The sequence below is a fragment of the Amblyomma mixtum genome, chromosome 5, assembly GCF_055824585.1.
Source record: "Amblyomma mixtum isolate Tamu chromosome 5, ASM5582458v1, whole genome shotgun sequence".
Taxonomy (NCBI): domain Eukaryota; kingdom Metazoa; phylum Arthropoda; class Arachnida; order Ixodida; family Ixodidae; genus Amblyomma; species Amblyomma mixtum.
In genome coordinates this window covers 178,884,862-178,905,890 of record NC_143016.1, presented here as the reverse complement: position 1 = coordinate 178,905,890, position 21,029 = coordinate 178,884,862, and the positions used below count along the sequence as shown (strand labels likewise).

The following is a 21,029-nucleotide window of genomic DNA, read 5'->3' as shown; positions in this document are numbered from 1 at the left end:
TTTGCGCGTCGCCATGTGTGGTGTTAGGCCTAGAGATCGTTTGTACGCTTTGCGCAGCATTACCTCGAGTTGATCTATTGCAGTGGATTTCAGCGGGAGTTGAGGTCGTAGACAATCTGGCTGATTGCCATGGATTGAACTAAGCAGAAGGTATCTGCCTCCTTCATGCCATGATGCCGTGTCGTGATGTGTCTGACCATTCGCGGAATTTGCGATACTGTGCTATTGAGCCTTTGTACGGCTCTTGCACAGACTCCGTCTTATTGGGTGTGGAGGCCTAATACTCTTTTGTGAGACGCGATTGAGGCTTCATCGCCCTCTAGCGTGAGCCGAAGGGCGGGGGGGGGGGGTTCTCCTCGTGATTGATGTTTGAGTGTTATTAGTTATGGTTTTTCCATAGAGAATTAGAAGAAATAGTAAGTAGGCAGTAGGATGGTTAGACAGGGTACTGGCAAGCTGTCTAGAAATGCCAAAGCATTAAAGCCTCTAACCCCATAGACAGAATAGAACTGGTACAGCTATCACAGCTAATAAACACAAGGTAACCGGCATAAGGAAGTTAAATAATGAGAGAACTGAGCGTGCTGTAAAGAACGGAGCCTAAAAGTTGTGAAGACGAAACTAGGCATAGGAAAAATCAGATGTGTGCGTTAAGAGACGGAGGGTAATGCCACTATCAATATCAAAAAGATAATAGTTAAGGTAGCTGAAGAACTCAGTAGCCAATGTAATCGGACGTCAGTGAGAAAGGCAGTAGCGTGCTGAGGGCCCAGTACAAGAAACAAATGAGTCCCCCCTTCCCTTCTGCTTCACCCGCCCCTCTCGTCGTTCTTGAGACTTGATGCTTTTAATAATTCTGTACAGAGAACGCATGCCGCATTTACTCGAAGAATCTCCGCAGTGTTCATGAACATCGCCTGGACGTCTACATTCTTGCGGACAGACTGTGATCGGGATTGAACTGTTCTAGGTGATCATCATCATCAGCCTGACTACACCCACTGCAGGGCAAAGGCCTCTCCCATGTCTCTCCAATTAACCCTGTCCTTTGTCAGTTGCCGCCACTGTATCCCCGCAAACTTCTTAATCTCATCCGCCCACCCGAACTTTCTGCCGTCCCCTGCTACGTTTGCTTTCTCTTGGAATCCACTCCGTTACCCTTAAGGACCAACGGTTATCTTGTCTTCGCATTACATGCCCTGCCCAAGCCCACTTCTTCCTCTTGATTTCGACTAGGATGTCATTAACCCGCATTTGTTCCCTCACCCACTCCGCCCTCTTCTGATCTGTTAACGTTACACCTATCATTTTCCTTTCCATAGCTCGCTGCGTTGTTCTTAACTTAAGCTGAACCCTCTTTGTTAGCCTCCACGTTTCTGCCCCATAGGTGAGTGTAGTGTTTGTAATCGGCATCTAGCCGAATGTCACTACTCTGTTGGCCACTATGAAAGAAAAAACATGGCGGCTTAAGTAACAGTATATTCTAGGCACTATAGTAACAGGCTCGCTTTGTCTCGCCCAATCTAATCAATCGGACCCCATCACAGTCTCCGGGAACACTAAGATGGTGTCAGAAGTGCTCTTTTATCTCGTGAGTGCCACTACATCAAGAGTCAATCCGTCCAATCACCCATCAGCAACAAGCGGCTACCGGCAATCGTAGCCATGGCACATGTGCTCCCTGCCTTCCCGAGTTTTGACCTTCGCGCTACCGACAACAACAATATTGGTCACGAATGGACGAAGTGGATAGAAAGGTTCGAAAACTTTCTTTTAGCTTGCGATATCTCGGCAGATGCACGCAAGAAGGCGCTCCTCCTGCACTGCGTCGGTGAAGAAGTCTACGACATATATCGCTCGCTCCCCGACAGTGCTGCGCAAGGTGCAACGGCTACAAGCACGACACAAACCACGCAGAGTACATCGACGCCGGAATACGATGCCGCTCGAACGAAACTGAATGCATATTTTGTGCCGCGAGTGAACTCAACATTTGCTATCTACAAATTTCGTCAAGCTCAGCAAAACGTTGGTGAGTCACTGGATGCCTTCTACGTGCGGCTCCAGCAGCTTTCTCGCCACTGTAACTTCGAAAACGTCGACTCTGAAGTCAAGAACCAAATCATTCTCGCCACAACGTCGTCTCGCCTCTGAAAGTATGCCATGCTTCTTTCCCTCACGTTACCGGACTTACTTAAGCAAGGAAGAATGCTCGAGGATGTCGAACGGGATGTGTCCGAAATCGAAAAGCACGTCGATAACAACGCGGCGGCGTTCACAGTGCACAAGGAAGGACAACACCATGGCCAACACCAAAGAAATGAACGAGAGATGCCACGGCAGGCCTACACACCGCAACGACCTCGTGTCTCGTCAGCAGATTGTCGCAACTGTGGCGGCAAGTGGCCTCACCAAGGTGGTCGATCCAGTTGTGCTGCATGGGGCAAGACTTGCAAGGCATGTAACAAGGTTGGTCATTTTGCACGGTTCTGTCGCTCAACCAGGAGGACAGTACATGCAGTGGACTATGACAATGACTCAAACCCACAGTTAGCCTGCAGTAAGAAGAGTTCAAGTACTAGAGAGCCTGCAGCCACCTGTGACACCAGTCCTAGCAGCAACGAATATGTTTTTGTTGCCATGACTTCCCCTCAAGCAAGTTCATCTCCAAAGGCTGTTGTCACTGTCAACAATGTGCCAGTCACTTTCATAATCGACACAGGTGCTACAGTGTCAATTGTTGGTGAAAATGACTTCAAGAGCTGTCGTCTAAATGTGAATATCCAGGAAACATCCATCAGAGTATTCCCATACAAACCAACGTCTCCACTTCAACTTTTGGGCAAAGTCTCTGTTACAATGAGATACAAAGATAAGTGCATTGAAGACGACATTTTTGTCATTCCAGGAAACTGTGCACCACTCCTAAGCTTCACAGCAGCAACCAACCTGGGGCTTGTCCAGATCACGTACCAAGTTTCTGACAATCCAGGTGACAAGTCAATCGTGGAAGCATTCCCCAAATTGTTTAGTGGAGTTGGAAAACTCAAAAATCAGCACATCCACCTTTTTGTGAACGACACAGTCCCACCTGTTGCACAACCACACAGGCGTATTCCGTTTGCCTTACGTGACGCCACAGAAAAAGAACTTAAACGCCTCCTGTCAGAAGACATCATAGAGCCAGCCATCGGACCTACACCATGGGTGTCCCCTGTGGTTATTGTGCCGAAACCACATCAGCCTGATGAAATTCGAATCTGCATTGACATGCGCGTTGTGAACAGTGCCATTCAACGTGAACGACATTTGTGTCCGACAGTGGATGACATCATTGTTGCCTTGAATGGAGCAACAGTATTCTCCAACCTTGACCTGAAGAATGGATATCATCAGTTGAAACTCGACACTTCTTCAAGGCAGCTCACAACTTTCTCAACACATGTTGGCTTGTTTCGCTACCAACGTCTCAACTTTGGCATCAGCAGTGCGGCTGAAATCTTTCAAAACACCATGCGCCAAGTGCTCAATGGCATCCCCAATGTCCTGAATGTTAGTGACGACATCCTTGTTTTTGGACAAACAAAACCAGAGCATGATGCCTCATTGAAAGCAGTTCTGCAGCAACTCCAAGAAGCTGGACTGACACTCAACGAGAAAAAGTGTCACTTTCATCAACGAGAACTGAACTTCTTTGGACTTATTTTCTCAGCTGACGGCATTCATCCTGATCCCAAGAAGATAGCAACCTTCCTACAAATCAAAACACCAGAGTCACCGCAAGAAGTGAAGAGCCTGCTAGGCATGATCAACTATTCAGGCAGATTCCTGAGAAATCTAGCCGATCTCACACAGCCATTACGTGAACTGACATTGAAGAATGTTGCATGGGAGTGGACAGAACGACAGCAGAATGCTTTTGAGAGCTTAAAGCAAGCCATGTCTGATGCATCCACCCTTGCTTACTTTGACCCATCCAAGCTGACAGAACTGGTAGTAGATGCAAGTCCACATGGACTGGGTGCTATCCTCACACAATGTGTCGGTGAACATATTGCAGTGATAGCCTATGCAAGTAGAGCGCTTACACCTGTTGAAAGCCGCTACTCCCAAATAGAACGTGAAATGCTCGCAGCTGTATGGGCAATGGAACACTTTCGCCTTTATCTTTGTGGAATTCACTTTCTTTTGCTGACTGATCACAAGCCTTTAGTGAGCATACTGGGAAACCCAAGATCATCACCATCTGCCCGCATTGAGCGCCTCGCTCTACGCATTCAACAGTACAAGTTTGATGTGCAGCACACCGCAGGAAGTAGCAACCCTTCCGATTACCTTTCCAGGCATCCGGTTCCTGAGATGAAAATACATGCCCGCATCGACAAAGTACCCAACGAGTATGTTAACTTCATCCAGTGCCACAGCATCCCAAATGCCTTCTCAGTTCAAGAAGTGGCTGAAGCAACTAAAGCAGACCAGCAGCTACAATTACTTGTCAGTGCTATCCAGCACCCGACACCTAGCAGCTGGGTCTCAGTCAAACTGAAGCCATTTGCATCCATAAAGAATGAACTAACAACAACACCTGAGGGTATCGTCCTTCGAGGAATGCGCCTAGTTCTTCCCACTAGCCTGCAGAAGCAAGCAGTGCTGCTCGCCCACAAGGGTCATCAAGGGATTGTCAAAACAAAACAGATGCTGAGAGAAAAAGTTTGGTTTCCAGGCATGGATAAACTAGTGCACACTTTGATTAAAAGCTGCCTACCATGTCAAGCAGTAGTTGCCCAAGCAAAGCAAGAACCACTTGCCATCGCTGAACCACCCAATGGTCCCTGGGAGGAAGTTTCGATTGACTTTTGTGGTCCGTTCCCAGATGGAGAGTACACTATGGTGGTAATAGATGACTTCTCGCGATACCCAGTAGTACAAGTCACACATTCTACAAGTGCTGACAATGTGCTCCCCTTGCTGCGACGAGTGTTTTGCCAGTTTGGAATCCCTGCGCCAGTAAAAACTGACAATGGACCACCATTTCAAGGCAGAGAGTTTGCTGCGCTCTCGAAAGAGTTAGGATTTCGACACCATCGGATCACACCTTTGTGGCCTCAAGCTAATGGTGAAGCAGAGCGGTTCATGAGAACATTGAAAAAGCATGTTCGCACAAGTCAGCTTTAGAACACAGATTGGAAAGTAGAGCTTGACACTTTCCTGATGTCATATAGATCTTCCAAACACCTTACAACAGGAAGATCGCCATATGAATGGCTGTTTGGCAGACCAATGAGGAATCTTCTGCCATGCTACACTGAAGCTCCTTGGCACAATGAAGACTTAACAAGGTTGAAAACAACCGTGCTCGAGAAAAAGGCATACAACAAACATCATGCTGACGCACGAAGACATACTCAACCACATCGCTTCTGTATCGGTCAACGAGTCTTGTGCAAGCAAGAGAGACGCAACAAGTTCACTCCATACTATGATCCAGACCCTTATACCATTGTAAGCATTCATGGATCACAAATCAAGGCATCGAGAGGAAACAGTAATAACGCGCAACTCAAGTTTTTTCAAAGATGTCTCCGGCCTCAAACAAGCATCAGCTACAACACCGCTCCTCTGCGATGGCATCATATATCCACCACCTGTAGTGAACCAGCCTGCACCTCCTATATTGCACCCGCCTACACCACCTGCATTGCACCAGAGTTCTCCAACACGGCGCTATCCACAGAGAAACAGAAGACCTCCACGTCATCTCTCTGACTTTGAGACCTGACTTTGTGACTGTTTGCCAGTGAGAGACCTCTCTACAGTGAACTGTGACAGTGTGTGTGCACATCCATTTAACTTTCCCCAAGGAGGGTAGTGTAGTGTTTGTAATCGGCATCTAGCCGAATGTTACTACTCTGTTGGCCACTATGAAAGAAAAAACGTGGCGGCTAAGTAAGAGGCTCGCTTTATCAGTCTCGCCCAATCTAATCAATCGGACCCCATCACAGTCTCCGGGAACACTAAGGTGAGTACCGCTAGGATGCAGCTGTTGTATACTTTTCTCTTCAGGGATATTGGTAAGCTACCATTCATGATCTGAGAGAACCTGCCATATGTGCTCCATCCCATTCTTCTTCTAGTTATTTCCCTCTCATGATCCGGATCTGCGGTCGCTACCTGCCCTAAGTAGACATATTCTCTTACCACTTCCAGCACCTCGCTACCAATTGCGAACTGCTGTTCCCTTGCTAGGCTGTTGAACATTACTTTGGTTTTCTGCATGTTAATTATTAGCCCCACCGTTCTGCTCTGCCTGTTTAACTGATTGATCATGCTTTGCAGTTCTTGTCCTGAGTGGCTTAGCAAGGCAATGTCATCAGCGAATCGCAAATTACTCAGGTATTCTCCATTAACTCTTATCCCCAACTGTTCCCATTCCAGTCCCCGGAATACCTCCTGTAAGCAGGCAGTGAAGAGCATTGGCGAGATCGTGTCTCCCTGCCTGACACCTTTCCGTATTGGAAATTTATTGCTGACTTTATGGAGAACTATAGTAGCTGTGCAATCGTTATAAATATCTTCCAATATTTTGACATAACACTCTTCTACACCCTGACTCCGCAATGCCTGCATGACAGCTGAGGTTTCCAGTGAGTCAAATGCTTTCTCGTAATCAATGAAGGCTATTTATAGGGGTTGGTTATATTCTGCGCGTTTCTCTATCACCTGATTGATAGTGTGAATGTGGTCTATTGTCGAGTATCCTTTACGAAAGCCTGCCTGATCATTTGGTTGACTTAAGTCCGAGGTTGTCCTGACTCTATTAGCGATTACCTTAGTATAGACCTTATGCAAAATTGCTGCCATCTATCGGAGAAAAGAAGAACCAGCGGAAATCCGCCATGTTGGAGGATGGCTGAAGCTCGTTCCGCCTCTGCTCTCTGGATTTAGGCGAGCCCTGCGTTAGCTTTCTTACTGCTGTGCTGGCTCGAAAATCGTATTTCCTGTCACTTGAGCCTGTAAACATGACTTAATGGTCAGTCGACCGGTTTCTGCTGCCCAAGTTTCCAAGTGACTTCACAGACACTTACTACGCGTCCAAAACACTGTCCGAACGCCACCGGGTACGGAGATAGAAGTTTTTCACGGAGTCCTACGTCAGTTTGCCGGCGCTGAACACCAAGAAATGTACGAAGCAAGTGTAATTTTCGTTTACGGCTAAAAATGTGCGCATTTCAGTCTAGTTTGAGTCAGTTTTTATTTGATTGCATACTTTTTGCGAACGGGCATGCCGCTTGAATTGCTGCTGTTGTGGTAGCGTTTTCTGTGTGTTGCGTCGACGCCGAAAGCGAACGATAGTAAACTTCACGCTCATGTTGGCAGTGTCGAAAAAAGTGGCCTGTCAACATGCGACGCTTTTCATTTTCCTTGAAAAGTTCATACAGCATTTGTTTGTTTGCCCTAGTGCTCTAGCGCCCAGAGCACCTAGTTTGCCCTAGTGCCCTAGCCAGAGAAAGAAAACACATTATTTTTATTACCGGGCACATAGACCCCTAGGTCCTCGTACGACCCCACTACACAACTGTTTACCATTCTTGGACTATCGCCGTTAAAAACACGTAGCCCGTGAATGCAGCAGTGTCTATGGCTTTACCACGACGAGCAAGCCGTTGTGCACTGAGATTTTTGGAGGATTCTACATGCGTTATGCATTCCCGCTACTAGTTGGAACTATGGTACCGCTTGAGCGGCTTCCCTTACGGTCCTTTCTTTTTTTTTTTTGCACAAAACAAGGTTTCGTGGAAACCGGTCGGTTAAGTGAAATCGCTACATGCAATCAAGCCGTCGCTCCACAAAATAGGCACCTTTCCCTGGTCTAACAGAAACGATTGATTGACTAGCAGTGCACAAACGTTCCGTGCCACGGGCACTTGACCCTTGCTGGTGTTTCCATCGAAACAAATATTCGCACTAAAAACTAACGCGTCAAATCGCTGCGGCGGATAACGCTAGGAGCGACGGTTCTCACAAAGCGCGACCCGTACCACTGAACAGCTGATCACGATTACTCTCTTGCGAGGCCGATAATCGCAGCACTTCAGGGCAATCGCAGGAGAAAAACTACTTTTGTGTGATATTTTCTTCGTGCCTACAAAGCTTATTTCTAATTTCATTTGCTACATGGCGATAACGAAATGTGTTTCGCGACGTCTCGACATGTAGCGACGGTACTGCAACAGTTGTGTCGCCGATGTCGGGGATCGCAGTTCAAAAATAGAAATGCGCTCAAATCAAGCCCTCTTGCCTTTTTGTGACCCTTCTGCGTATAGCAAGGCACTAAGCAATATGTGGGCATACTGAGGACGGTGAAACTCGAGCGCGCGCGACGAGCGTGTACCAGTACGTGCTGTGAATCAGGCGGCTATCCTCCAACATGGCGGATCGCGCGCGGCGACCGCTAGATGGCAGTGCATTTCGCATAAGGTCTATATACCTTGTAGGCAACGGACAATAAGCTGATTGGTCTAATTCTTCAAGTCCTTGACGTCTCCTTTCTTATGAATTAAGATAATGTTAGCGTTCTTCCAAGCTTCTGGTACTCTCGAGGTCACAAGGCATTGCGTATACAGGGTGGCTAGTTTTTGTAGCACAATCTCTCCTCCGTCCTTCAACAAATCTGCTGCTACCTGATCCTCACCAGCTGCTTTCCCTCTTTGCATTGCTCCTAAGGCTTTCTTTACTTCCTCCTTCGTTACTGGCGGGATGTCCCATTGCTGTGCTCTACTGCCTCCCTCAGTAACTTGATGATTACATTCGCTACTGTATAGATTTGTGTAGAACTGTTCGGCTAATTCAACTGTCTTATCCATATTGCTGATGACATTGCCCTGTTTGTCTTTTAGCGCATACATCTGGTTTTTACCTATGCCCGGTTGCGTATTCGCCAACTGCAGCCTGTACAGCCACAAGGCTTGAAACCACGGTGAATTGATCACGGTGACTGAAGATTGTCACAACGGCTTACCTAAAAGGGATAATAAATCCTCTTAAACGGCGTTATATGCCACTAAGCATCACGATTTGCGACCTAAAAGGGGAAAAATGAAAAAAAAAAAATGAAATTAAAAAGAATAAAATTACAGTTGAGAGAGCGGAGTCGAACGGCCGACCTTCCATACGCAACACGTGCCTCTAATCCACTGCGCCATAGCGGCGATGTCAAGCCGTCGTTCTGAATGAATATTTATAACCAGCCTTGATGTGGCTGCTACCTGTCGGTGGGCGGCGCTGTCATCGCTGGCTGTACCGGCTGCATTTGGCGAACACGCTGCCCGGTTTTCTCCTCACTGATTTTAGGCTACCTCTGTTCCTTAGAGCATGCTCGATTTTCTCCATGTTAAACTTTTTTATGTCGGCTACCTTGCGCTTATTATCTTCGATAGCTCTGCTAGTTCTATTATGTCTGTGGAGTTAGACTTCCTCATGCTTTGGCATTTCTTAATCAGATCTTTAGTCTTCTGAGATAGCTTGCTGGTATCCTGTCGAACCATCCTACCACCTACTTCTGCGGCGCACTCTGTAATGATAGCTGTAAGATTATCATTCATTGTTTCTTCTAGGTGATAACAGGACAAAAAACGTCCTCCATCGAAAATCAGAACGCGCACTGAAAAATCTATTTCTCGAGTAGTTATTTGCTTCGCCAATTTGGGAGTGCGCGCTTTGATTGCCTGCGCGTGAGCACTGTTGAAGTAGAGAGGTGGATCGTTTTCATTAACTGTTTGCAAATTCGTATATTTATTTATTTATTCAAGGTACCTACAGCGCCTTGAGAGACAGTATTGTAGGGGGGTGGGGGTAAGTACATTAACAGTAAAATTCAATACAAAAGAGAACAAAACAGAAAAAATGTTACAGAAAAATGTTGAGAACTTCCAATAAAGACAACAGCACTCTGACTACACCGGAGACGCAGAACCTACACTGAGAACAGCATAATCAGATTATTGAATGGTCGATTGCGGCCTGGAAATTCACTCTAAAACACTCCATTAGGTAGCAGGTTCCAGTCACTTATTGTGTTGGGAAAAAAGGAATATTTAAATGTATTGATCCGGCAGTTATACCCTCCAATTTTCATGGTATTGTCCCTTCTACTCGAAACGTTCATACGGCACGCATTTCTACTCGGACTACATGAGTGCGTAATACATTGAGCGGCCTTAGTGCGCGCTCTCACAGGCTGGGGCTTTTCTAAATAGTGTTGTCATCGAGTTCATGCATGCTCAGCGCAAGAAATATCTCAAACATAACGACAATGCGTGCACAGTCTTGTGTCTGGCGACAACAAATGCAGTAGGGCAGGAATTCGTGTTGTCTACACAATAAAAGTCCCAGCTGGCAATAACATCTGTCTTAAAAAAAAACTATAGCTCATTATTAGCAACAAACATGAAATGGCACCGCTTACCTTCTTTCGCACTTATTCCGACCGGTAAAACCTTACAGAAAACGCACGTGACATGCGGCTGGCAGGATGGCGACCATCGTCAAGTGTGCAGGACCGGAGCAAAACAAGGGACCACAGAGTACGCAAAGCAAGTTACTTTGTGCTGAAAATTGCCTATGCTCGGCAGTTTACTTACAAAAGTACAAACGTATTTGTAATAAGTTGCATGCATTTTTTGAACCAATTTTTTTCTGAACAGAAGGCCATCCCAGTCAAAAAAAGAAACAATGGGTCTGATTGGGCATACCATTTGGTTCCAACTGGAACTAGTTGAACCCAATTGGTCAGACAGTTGGGGTCATGAATCCAACTGGGCAGTCCATTTGGTTCCCTATCCAGTTGGGCACTCCAATTGGTTCTGCATTACCCAACTTGATTACCCGACTGGGTCGTGAGGTACCAGCTGGTTTCGGCACTCCAAGTTGGGTCGCCCAACTGGGACCATTTCATTCCAATTGGAGATCCCATTACTTTGTTACCCTCTCTAGTTTCTGTGGCGTGTGTCCCGTTTGTTTCTCTCTCTTTCCGCTGTTTTATTCGCGCTAGCTAACACATCGCAGCCAACGTTACACCTATAATTTTGAACCGAAAAGCTTCACTACGAGGGTCGGAGCCGAGCTTCGCATATGCCATAATACGGAATGGCGAGTTCTGCGCATGCGCGAGATCGGGTGACGTCACGCACGGCGCAGATGGCCGCAGCCTCGCCGCCGCAGCGTCACTACTTAAAAAGAAACTGCGTCGAGGCTGGGAATCGAACCAGGGCCTTTGGCATTTGAAGCGGAGATGCTACCACTCCGCCTCGAATGCTGAAGGTTTGAGCATGAATAAAGGCGCATCTAGTGAATGCATGGGTTTCAAATAAAATAAATAAAAATATAGAAGAAAAAATTAGAAACAACAAAGAAAAAGGAAAGAACAGAAATAAAAAGGGAACTGAAAAATTGTAACATGAAGAAAAAATATAAGAAAGGAAAAAAATAAATATAAAATATTGGAAGACAAAAAAACAGTAGATGATAATAAAAACGCAAAAATGGAAACGTAAAAATAAAAATAAGAAAATAAAGAAAAATAAAAATTGCAATGAAATAAATAAAATCTGAAAAATAAAAAAAAATGAATGAAGGACACACAGTGCGCCAGGAAACGCTTTCACCTTGCAGCACTTTAGAGAGCCAAAGTGCCCCCTGAATTTTAACCGCGCCGATTTCCGTCTCCTCCTCCGCCTCTGTACAGGCAGTGTGTGGATGGCCGAACGCCTCCACCGTTATCGTGGTGCTCCCAGTGCATTGTGCGCGAACTGCGACAGCCATGACGTCAAACAGAGCACAACTGCAGCTTTTCGCTTTATATTCAGGCTTAACCATGAGAGCTGAGCCACTGCCGAATTTTTTCCATAGCTCACTGCGTTGCCGTTTAGCTGAACACTCTTCGTTAGCCTCCACGTTTCTGACTCGCCCAACAACGTGCACTCTTATTACTGACTTTATGAAGGGCGTTCGTTTACTTTCAGCCAGTTTTCTCGGTAGCAGACGAATTTTCAGAGGGCGCCACCTATCGTGAGAAAGGCGGACTCTGCGGTGTTCCCTCCGGTTAAGGCTACCAGAAAAAAATTGAAGGGTACACTTAAGCTCCTGCCTAAGGTTGTGAAGCGCTAGCGTAATGGGTTAATTCCCATGCACGTCACATGGACCTGCCCTAAGGAGAGCCCAGAATAGACCAGCCGAGTGTGATGCAGTGGGAGCACTTGCTGGCCAGCGAGGACGAGGAAGCGCAACGATTTCTCGTGCGCCGAGCCACGATGGCAGCAGTCAAGTGCGGCATCCTGGACCAAGGATCGACCACGGCGCCCAGTGACCCGTAAGGGTAAATAACACTTGAAATTTATGATCAATAAAGTTTTTTCCAACGATCCATCCATACATGGAGGTCTTTCTCTAGTTTGCATTCATAGATCCCTGGGATTCGTCGTACCCATTGTGGCGCAGTGGTGGAGAGGTTAAGCGATGCGCCACTGCCCTGCGATAGGAGATGCTCCCAGCGGTGGGCCTTAGCGACCCAGGTTTCTGCTCCCGCGCGACCAATGATTAAGTTAACTGCAACCTACCACGGTGGACAGCTTTCTCACTGTCCGGTAGGCAGGTTGTGATGACTCTGCAAGGTCATCTAGGTGGGCCACCTGCCTCCTAAGTTGCTCCCTGGGGACCACCTGCCAGGCCTATGCTCGTGACTGTTTGCTCACAAAGCAGACAACGACAACAAAATATCTGATGACAGGGAATTAATACTAAGCAGCTGCTGCATCCTACAGGCGCGTAAAATGTAACGACTTCATGTTCTTCACTCCTGGATCTCCGAGTGTCGAAAGCTCGAGCTGGATACTGTGCGCTATCGTGGATGCGCCGTGGGTCATCCGTGATGACGTCCAGCTCATCCAGCTTTCCAGGCTACTGCTGCATGCGCAAGGCGCAATTCAGAATGTGTCGCCCGACGATGTGATAGAGTATCGGGATAGTTTTCCTCGAATTGACATTTTGCAGCCGGCGCACGAAGTGCTCGCTATGCTTTTCAGCGTTAAGCCGAGCACGACAGCCTCATAGTTAAAGATAGAAACAAAACGACAGCTTGCGCTCATTTGCTGTGGCCGTGTAGTGCTACAGAGGGTCAGGATCATCTCGTGCAGCGTTCCTGGGCATCACGAACCATTGTTTCCTCGGCTAGTGTAATTCACTAAAACGACTCATGAAAGATTGCGAGCGGTGCATGTGATGTGACACGATGGAGTTGCACTGTCAGTTGTGAAGAGCAGAAGGAAAGGGAACGCTTTCAAGAGGGCTTGGCGTGGGGAAGCCGGCCACATGACGTGATGCTTTCATTTTCTCCCACGCTGCGCCCGCCGCTGAGCGCCGCGGAACTTGGAGATGTCCCCTCTCTCCAAAGCGGCACGCTGCGTTTCCGCAGCCCTGTAGGCGGATAGAGTCGGAAGCAATTTGAAGTCAGTTTATAGCACGCCCATAACGAAGGAAAAACACGAGAATAGGGCAGAGCGCGGAATCAATGAGCATGGGCGCTGTCTATTTACCGTCGAGGGAACAGTGAATAAAATATGTCTTCGATGTATTTACAGGAGTGTCGGCTCGCGATCGACGCGCTTGATCCTGCCGCCACACTGTGCGTGTCGGCAGGTGGCGATGGCGCTCCAAATATTCGAGCGCATATATGCGCGGCACCGACGCAGCGGAGTCCCCGGCGTGCGCTAGGCCCTGGCGCCGCGGTCGCCGGTGTCCGAGAGCCGTGGGCGGTGGCGCCTCTTGCGGCTCTGCAGGTAGGGCACCGCGATGAGCACCACGCCGGCCACGTACATGCACACGCCGGCCAGGATGAAGCCCGGCGCGAACGAGTGCGTCATGTCGTGCACCCAGCCTGCGAAGGAGGGGGCCGCCCGGAGTGAGTGACTCGGCGCAGCAAATTTGGGTATTCGGTTCGGAAGAGGGTCGGCAGCTTGTCGACTTCACCACCCCCACCTATAGCCCAAAAGGGTTAAATGTAGTGCTAGTTGGTGTTCAGACTTCACAGGCATATTTTAGCGCAAAAGACGGGACGACAGAAAGACAGGACGAACACGGGCGCTACTGACAACTGCTTTATTGAAGCGAGAACAAGGCATATAAATACGATTCTGGCCTGCGCCAGATCTAAATACTAAGGAACTTGGAATTACATAGGAAATCATATAAGATGCGACAGGAAATTTATCTCGGCATTATACAGAACGATAGACGTGTCACTAACGCAGTCCTGTCCCCCTTTCCTGATAAAGAAAGCTTCCAAGGTTTCACGGGCTGTTTTTTGAGCACTTCTGCCAATGATTGAAACGATAAGGAAACGCGGCTCACAATTGGTGCAAGCAATGCAATGGTAAACCAGATTAGTGCGTTCCGTGTTCGTCTTGTCTTTCTGTCGTCCAGTCTTTTGCGCTAAAATGTGAAACCTACAGCCCGTTTAGCGCAAACCTGCACTCTGGGCACACCAAGTGGATACAGGTTACTGCTGGCTGCCTACCCATTTCGGGCTAGATTACTGAAATGGAAACAATTCAATCCCAGCTGGTATGAGATCCGTTTCCAGCTGGATTAAAACGGAAATTGTGTATAAGCTGGAACAGTTTTTACTTTCAGCTGGAGCCACCACAGAAATGTAGCTAGAAAAGTATTTTTCCTGCTGGAACTACCGTTTCTTTCATCACAGGGGGAAGGGGGTGAGGAGGCGAAATATTGACTAATTAAATACAATGCGCGGCCTTTTCGGACAAGAGCAGCACTAGGTATAATGCATGACAGAAAACAAGAAAAAACAAAATATAACTCCTTTAAAAATTCAGAAGGCACAAGAATTCCTTGTTAGCCACAAAAAAAAAAAAATGAAAAGCGGAACAAAACGTCGTGTGAGTAAAAAGGTAATAACAAAAGAACGAAATCAAGATCTTCAATTTTTTGAGCAAACAATTCTGATCAAACACTGCTAACTTTGTCGTCAGATAGGTAATTCCAATTAATAACTGCAAGGAATTCGTGAGAATTCCCTGGGGGAGACGTGAGAAATCGGTGGTTCCCCAGATCTCAATGTAAAAACGAAGCTTTTGTTAGTATATTAAATGATATCTCAACGTTACACCTATCATTTCTCTTTCCATAGCTCTCTGCGCTGTCCTCAAGCTGAACCCTTTTTGTTAGCTTCCACGTTCTGCCCCGTAGGTGAGTACCGGTGTCACCCTGACTTCGCGCACTTTTAAGTGGGAAGCTCCCAGACACCCTTAGAGCGTGTGGGGGTAGCGGTCTCGGACTCTAAGGAGATGCCCTCGACTCAGCGTGGCAAACTCAGCGGAGACCAGCCACCAAGTGACAAGAGGTTTTTGGGCGTTCGGTGCCCAGCTTTCGCTGGTCGCAAGCCAGAGAATGGGTCGGAGCCAAAGGTTTACAAACAAAACAAAGTTTATACAGCAACGAGTCGATACAGAGGATTTCACAATCACTAGTAAAAACACATACAAAGTGATTAAGAAAACAATGCACTTCGTGCAAAGTTAAACTCGAGAGAGAATACAATACTCAAGGAAATATTGCACCTAAAGTGCACCAACACAAAAGAGAGAGGTAAACAAACAAAACACAATTTGTTCACCGGGCACTGCGGCAGTCCGACGACCAGAGTTCCATGACGATGCCGTCCCGCAGACTGGCGACCGTTGCCTCGTTGGTCCGATGCTGGCCGAGTGGTGTTTTCCCGGGAGTCGAACGGGCGCGCTTCGATGAAGCTTAAACGGCGGTCCGGACTGACTGATAGCGGTCAACGTCCTTCTTTATAGGCTCGCTCTCCCGTCTGTTTGTTGTTCGCGCCCGAGTAGGCGCGAACATACACGCAGCATTGGCAGTGCTGTCTCCCTTTCCTCTTCTCACCGGCCGCGCGTCCCCATTGGTCAGAGGTCGCGGGTCGCATCTCGAAGTTTCGAGCGTGTTCTTGAGTGGCGCCGACGCCGACGGGCGAGGGGGACGTGTCTTAGTGCACGCAAGGCTACGCCCTTTCCCCCCGTCAGCTGTAGAACCGACTCGTCTGTTCCAGAGAATTCGGCGTGGATGACTCATTCCTTCGGCGCACGCCATGGCGGTGGAGAGAGAGGCACGCGCTCGGCGGGGCTTTCTCTCTCTCCCGTTGGGCTCGCGCCGGCGAGACGCCGTGCGCGCGGCGGTTTTTCTTTGTTTCTAAAATGCGCCGAATTTTGTGACAACCGGTAAGATAGCTGTTATACAGGTGTTTCTGGTGTAAGGAAGACGACGGGCATACGCGCGAGCCGCATTGCCATCGCCTGGTGCACGCTCCTGTCGACCAGCTGACCTCGGACTGCTGTTAGCCCTGCTCCCGTTGTGAAGCTTCACTGAACAAATCCCACCTTACATTAGGTGCAGGTGCTGGGGTAATATCCTCTCGCTCTGGAACTCCGCAGCCGAACGCTACCCCCTACCGTGATGCCTTCGACCCACCAAGCCGTACAAGTGAGCCCTGCCGCCGTCGTCTGTGCTGGTTCTCTCCGCCAGCGGGACCCCGCTATCTTCAGCGGCGCGGACGACCATGATGTTGAGGATTGGCTCACATCGTATGAGTGGGTGAGCGCATACAATAAGTGGGACGCGGAAACCAAGCTCACCAATGTGATTTTCTATCTGACGGGAGTGGCAAACCTGTGGTATCGGAACCACGAGGCGGACATTACATCATGGTCCGTTTTCAAAACGAACTTCTCAGAGGTATTCGGCCGCCCGGCTGTCAGAAAACTCCGTGCCGAACAGCGCTTGCGTGCGCGGTCGCAGCAGGTAGGAGAGAACTTCACGAGTTACATTGAGGATGTCGTGGACCTGTGCAAGAGGGTGAACGCACAGACGACCGAAGCCGACAAGATCAGGCATATCCTCAAGGGCATTGATGACGACGCCTTTCAGATGTTGGCGCGAGACCTGCGCACAGTCGCCGAAGTCGTCACCATATCTCAGAGCTTCGACGAACTACGCAAGCAGAGGGCTCTGACACGCGAACACACCACGAGCATCGACTCGCTTGCTGGCCTGAACGCTTCAAGAGACCAGTCATCGCTTCTACCGCAAATCAGGAGCTTCATACGTGAAGAAGTTGCTCGACAGCTCTCGCTTATTTCAAGCCATCAAGAGACATCACCACACAACTCCGAATCTGAGGCACGTCATTCAAGAACATCGTCATTCCGACCTATGCGGAGGTTGTTGCGCGACCTAGACCACTTGCCTATGCTCCGCCTCCTGGTCCATTTCGAGAGCCTGCTGCTTTTATTCCACCGCCTGCTCATCTGCAAACCTCCTGGGGCACGCCTGATAAAATTTGACCGCCAACTCAACTGGGCAACTCCTGGCGCACGCCTGACAACCGCCCGATCTCCTACTTCTGCGGCTTGCAAGGTCATGGGCGCGGCTTTGTCCTCGACGTATGAACGCCTCACGACCACATCCAGAAGTTTCCGGTTACTGGTCCCAGCGACAGTATTCGCCTCCTGCTGAGCCGCCCCTAAGCCGTTCTCTGTCTCCTGAGCGCACCGCATTCTCTGGACGCCGTTCGCCTTTTCCACGTCGGCGCTCAATCTCTTCGATGCGACGCGGTCCCTCGACCACTCAAGAGGAAAACTAGGTGCCGCAGTTCCTGAGGCGAGAACTGTGCAGTCGTAGAAATTTGAAAGGCCTCGTTTGTCTGCTGCTAATTTAATTGAAGTTTTTGTTGAGGGTGTATCTGTCATAGCGCTTGTCGACACCGGTGCTGCCGTTTCTGTCATGGATGCAGCGCTTTGCCGCTCTTTGAGGAAAGTGAAGACGCCCCTTTCTGGCCTGTCGTTACGAACTGCAAGTGCGCACCTCATCCAGCCGTTAGCAGCGTGTACTGCCAAAGCCACCTAGAAAAGGCCTCTCCGCTTGCTCCGTGACGTCACGCTAGTTGTCCGACCTCCGCTCGGGACTGCGGGGGTTCGCCGGCAGTTTTAAGCGCACTTTTTTACTATCCGAGCTACAATGGCTTTAGAAGTGAGTCAATAAATATGGATTAGCGACTAAACAACAGCTTTTTAACCGCGAGCATAATTTTGCTAAATATCTTCCTTATTAATTTATAATTTATGCTATCTTTCGTGGCCCTTACAATATACTTCGTATTGGAGCTAAATGCTTCGTTTTTATAGCTGCATGATAATACTTGTGACAGCATTGCATAGCTATAGTTCCTGCTCTTCAGTTCATCGTATTTAGTTCATATTAACTTCAAAATATTTTTTTCCTAGACAGAAAAGCAGTAGAATGAAGCAGAATGCATGACATGCAGTACCTGCTACATCTCATGCATTCGGTTGCTTTTTAAATAAATGTACGTTTTTTTTTTGTTATGTTCGAAAGCGGATGGCGTGTTAGACATTAAAATAAACAAAATGAATGAAGTCATGCAAAACAGTAACATGAATACTTTATGGACATTTTATTGGTCAGAGTGCTCTGCATTAAAATATTTCAATTCTTTAATTTTTTTTAGTTTCCTGGCAACTGCCTTCTTCTGACTGCTGTTCTGAATGGCGTCATCCTTCAATTTACAAAAATTTACATTTTCCCGACGTGCCCTCATGAAGGTGTAGAAGGAAGATATGATGGGCAATTGGGGAACACGGAAGGCACTGCACCCTTTTGAAGTTGAACACGATCGCGGTTGAGCTCTATGGTTCTTCCTGTTTGTTTATCATCATGTGAGAGCTTGGTGATGAAGTCTTGCTTATGGAAATGGAGCTCGCATACCTGCATGAGAAAGCTTAATTATTTACATCCGGTTCTCCCGAAACTATTCTTCAACAACTTTTAAAGTTACAGAAGGTTTTTACTTTCTACCTTGGAATGTACGGTTGGCGTAAAATCCTTGCGAGGAACTGCTCTCATCCAAGCTTTTCTGTGAGCTTCATCTTAGGAAAAACCAAACACTCTAACTTTTGGGCCACCAACATAATTTCCGCGGCACCCCGGCACACAGCAACGGCCCATGTTGCAGCGATTACAAATGTGCTTTTCTTTAGCACCACATCATGATTTCAACGTGCACAAGCCAGGAGAATACGGTATGACGCACTGCAGCTCGAAAACCTAGAAGCCGGAAAAGAGAAATGTCAGCACGTTCGCTGCCTAACCTAACCACAGGCCTGCGTTTCTATGAGCCTGTGCTGTGTTTCACCGAACTCTCACCGTCGTTCGCGGTCGGACCGGTCGGGCGGGTCGGGCAACTAGTGTGACGTAGGCCCCTGTGGAGAGGAGGAGCGAACAGGCCTTGTCTAGTCTAGGTGGCTTTGGTACTGCTCGAGTAGTCATAGAAGACATTTTATATTTGGTCGCGTTCATCGTTCTGCCGTCCTGTTCGCATTCGATCATCTTGGGCTGGGACTTCCTATCGCTCCACGACGCGGTCATCAACTGTGCTCGGGCTCAAGTAGAGCTCTCTACGCTGCCGAATCCCGTGCAAGAGACTGAAATTTGTGGTGCCCCTGTTTCTGCCAAAGCTTTTGTCGCCGACAGTACCGATATTCCTGCGTGCTCTTCCGCGATTGTGCCTCTCTCCTGCGACTGCGTTCGCGATGCCAGTGTCATCTTCACGCCGTCTCCTACTTTTCTACGCCGCCATTGTCTGCCTCTGTCTTATGCCCTGCTCACTTTATCCGCCGGCCTCACCGCACTGCGGGTCTTAAACCCGTTTTCCAGCCCCTTCGCATTGCGCCGCGGGGAGTGCGTCGGGACCGTGCAGCTCTTTGATTATGTTTTCAACCATCCCGACGCTGCCGCAGAATCACCGCCGGTCGCCATGGACGCCCTCAGCTCACCTACTCCTGCGCCCGCCACGTTGTCGACCGACGTATTCCTTCGCTCTATTGACGCCACTCTTCCGCCAACTCAGGGAACCCACCCCAGCTTCTTGCCCTTCTTGAGGAGTTTCGCTCCTCTTGCGATTGCCACCAACGTGTTTTTGGACGCACGACGCCTGTCGAGCACCGCATTGACACCGGCGCCCATGCCCCTCTGCGCCAGCGCCCATATCGTGTTTCCGCCACTGAACGACGAGTTATTGAAGAACAGGTTGACACCATGCTTCAGAGCGGCGTTATTCAGCCTTCCACCAGCCCCTTGGCCACACCGGTTGTCCTCGTCAAGAAGAAGGATGGCTCCGTTCGATTTTGCGTCGATTACCGCCGCATTAATAAGATCACACGCAAAGACGTCTACCCTTTGCCCCGTATTGATGACGCTCTGGACTGTCTCCAAGGCGCGGAGCTCTTTTCTTCCCTTGATTTGCGCTCTGGTTATTGGCAGGTCCAATGTCAGCTGCAGATCGTGCCAAAACCGCGTTTGTGACCCCTGACGGCCTCTACGAGTTTAACGTCATGCCTTTTGGCCTGTGTAACGCTCCTGCTACTTTCGAGCGAATGATGGTTACCGTTTTGCGTGGTCTCAAGTGGAAGACATGCTTGTGCTACCTGGACGATATAGTTATCTTTTCGCCCGACTTTCAAACGCATCTATGTCGCCTGAAGCACGCGTCTTGACATGCCTAAGAAACGCAGGCCTGCAGCTGAACTTAAAAAAATGCACCTTTGCTGCCCGTGAACTGACAATTTTAGGTCATGTTGTGTCGAAAGATGGTGTACGCCCTGACCCTGCGAAAGTTCGAGCCGTGACTGAGTTTCCCAAACCTTCCACCACTAAGGAACTTCGCAGCTTCCTAGGGCTCTGCTCTTATTTTAGGCGTTTCATTCGCAACTTTGCCTCAATTGCTGCCCCTTTGACTCAGTTGCTCCGCCCCAATGTTGATTTTTCGGCTTGGTCACCCGCATGCGACGACGCCTACAACACCTTGCGTCGTCTCCTCACGGCACCACCCATCTTGCGCCATTTCCACCCGGCGGCCCCCACTGAAGTCCACACGGATG

At 48.6% G+C, this 21,029-nt stretch overlaps 2 protein-coding genes across 2 annotated transcripts in view; one reads left to right on the top strand and one right to left on the bottom strand.

The window, feature by feature from the left end:
- Nucleotides 1-13,262: 13,262 nt before the first annotated feature.
- LOC149344919 (monocarboxylate transporter 13-like) overlaps nt 13,263-21,029 on the bottom strand; it is a 62,039-nt gene continuing 54,272 nt past the window's right edge. The window contains exon 9 of the mRNA XM_089547320.1: nt 13,263-13,930. Coding sequence (XP_089403446.1) covers nt 13,764-13,930 — 167 coding nt within the window. The 3' untranslated portion in view covers nt 13,263-13,763. The remainder of the gene's footprint in view (nt 13,931-21,029) is intronic.
- Nucleotides 16,531-17,589, top strand: LOC149344920 (uncharacterized). The gene has a single exon (XM_089542812.1). It carries the CDS (start codon nt 16,531-16,533, stop codon nt 17,587-17,589), a length of 1,059 nt encoding a protein of 352 aa, XP_089398938.1.

What these genes read in the sequence shown, in the direction of transcription:
- LOC149344920 (XM_089542812.1), top strand. Translation starts at nt 16,531, where the DNA reads ATGCCTTCGACCCACCAAGCCGTACAAGTGAGCCCTGCCGCCGTCGTC.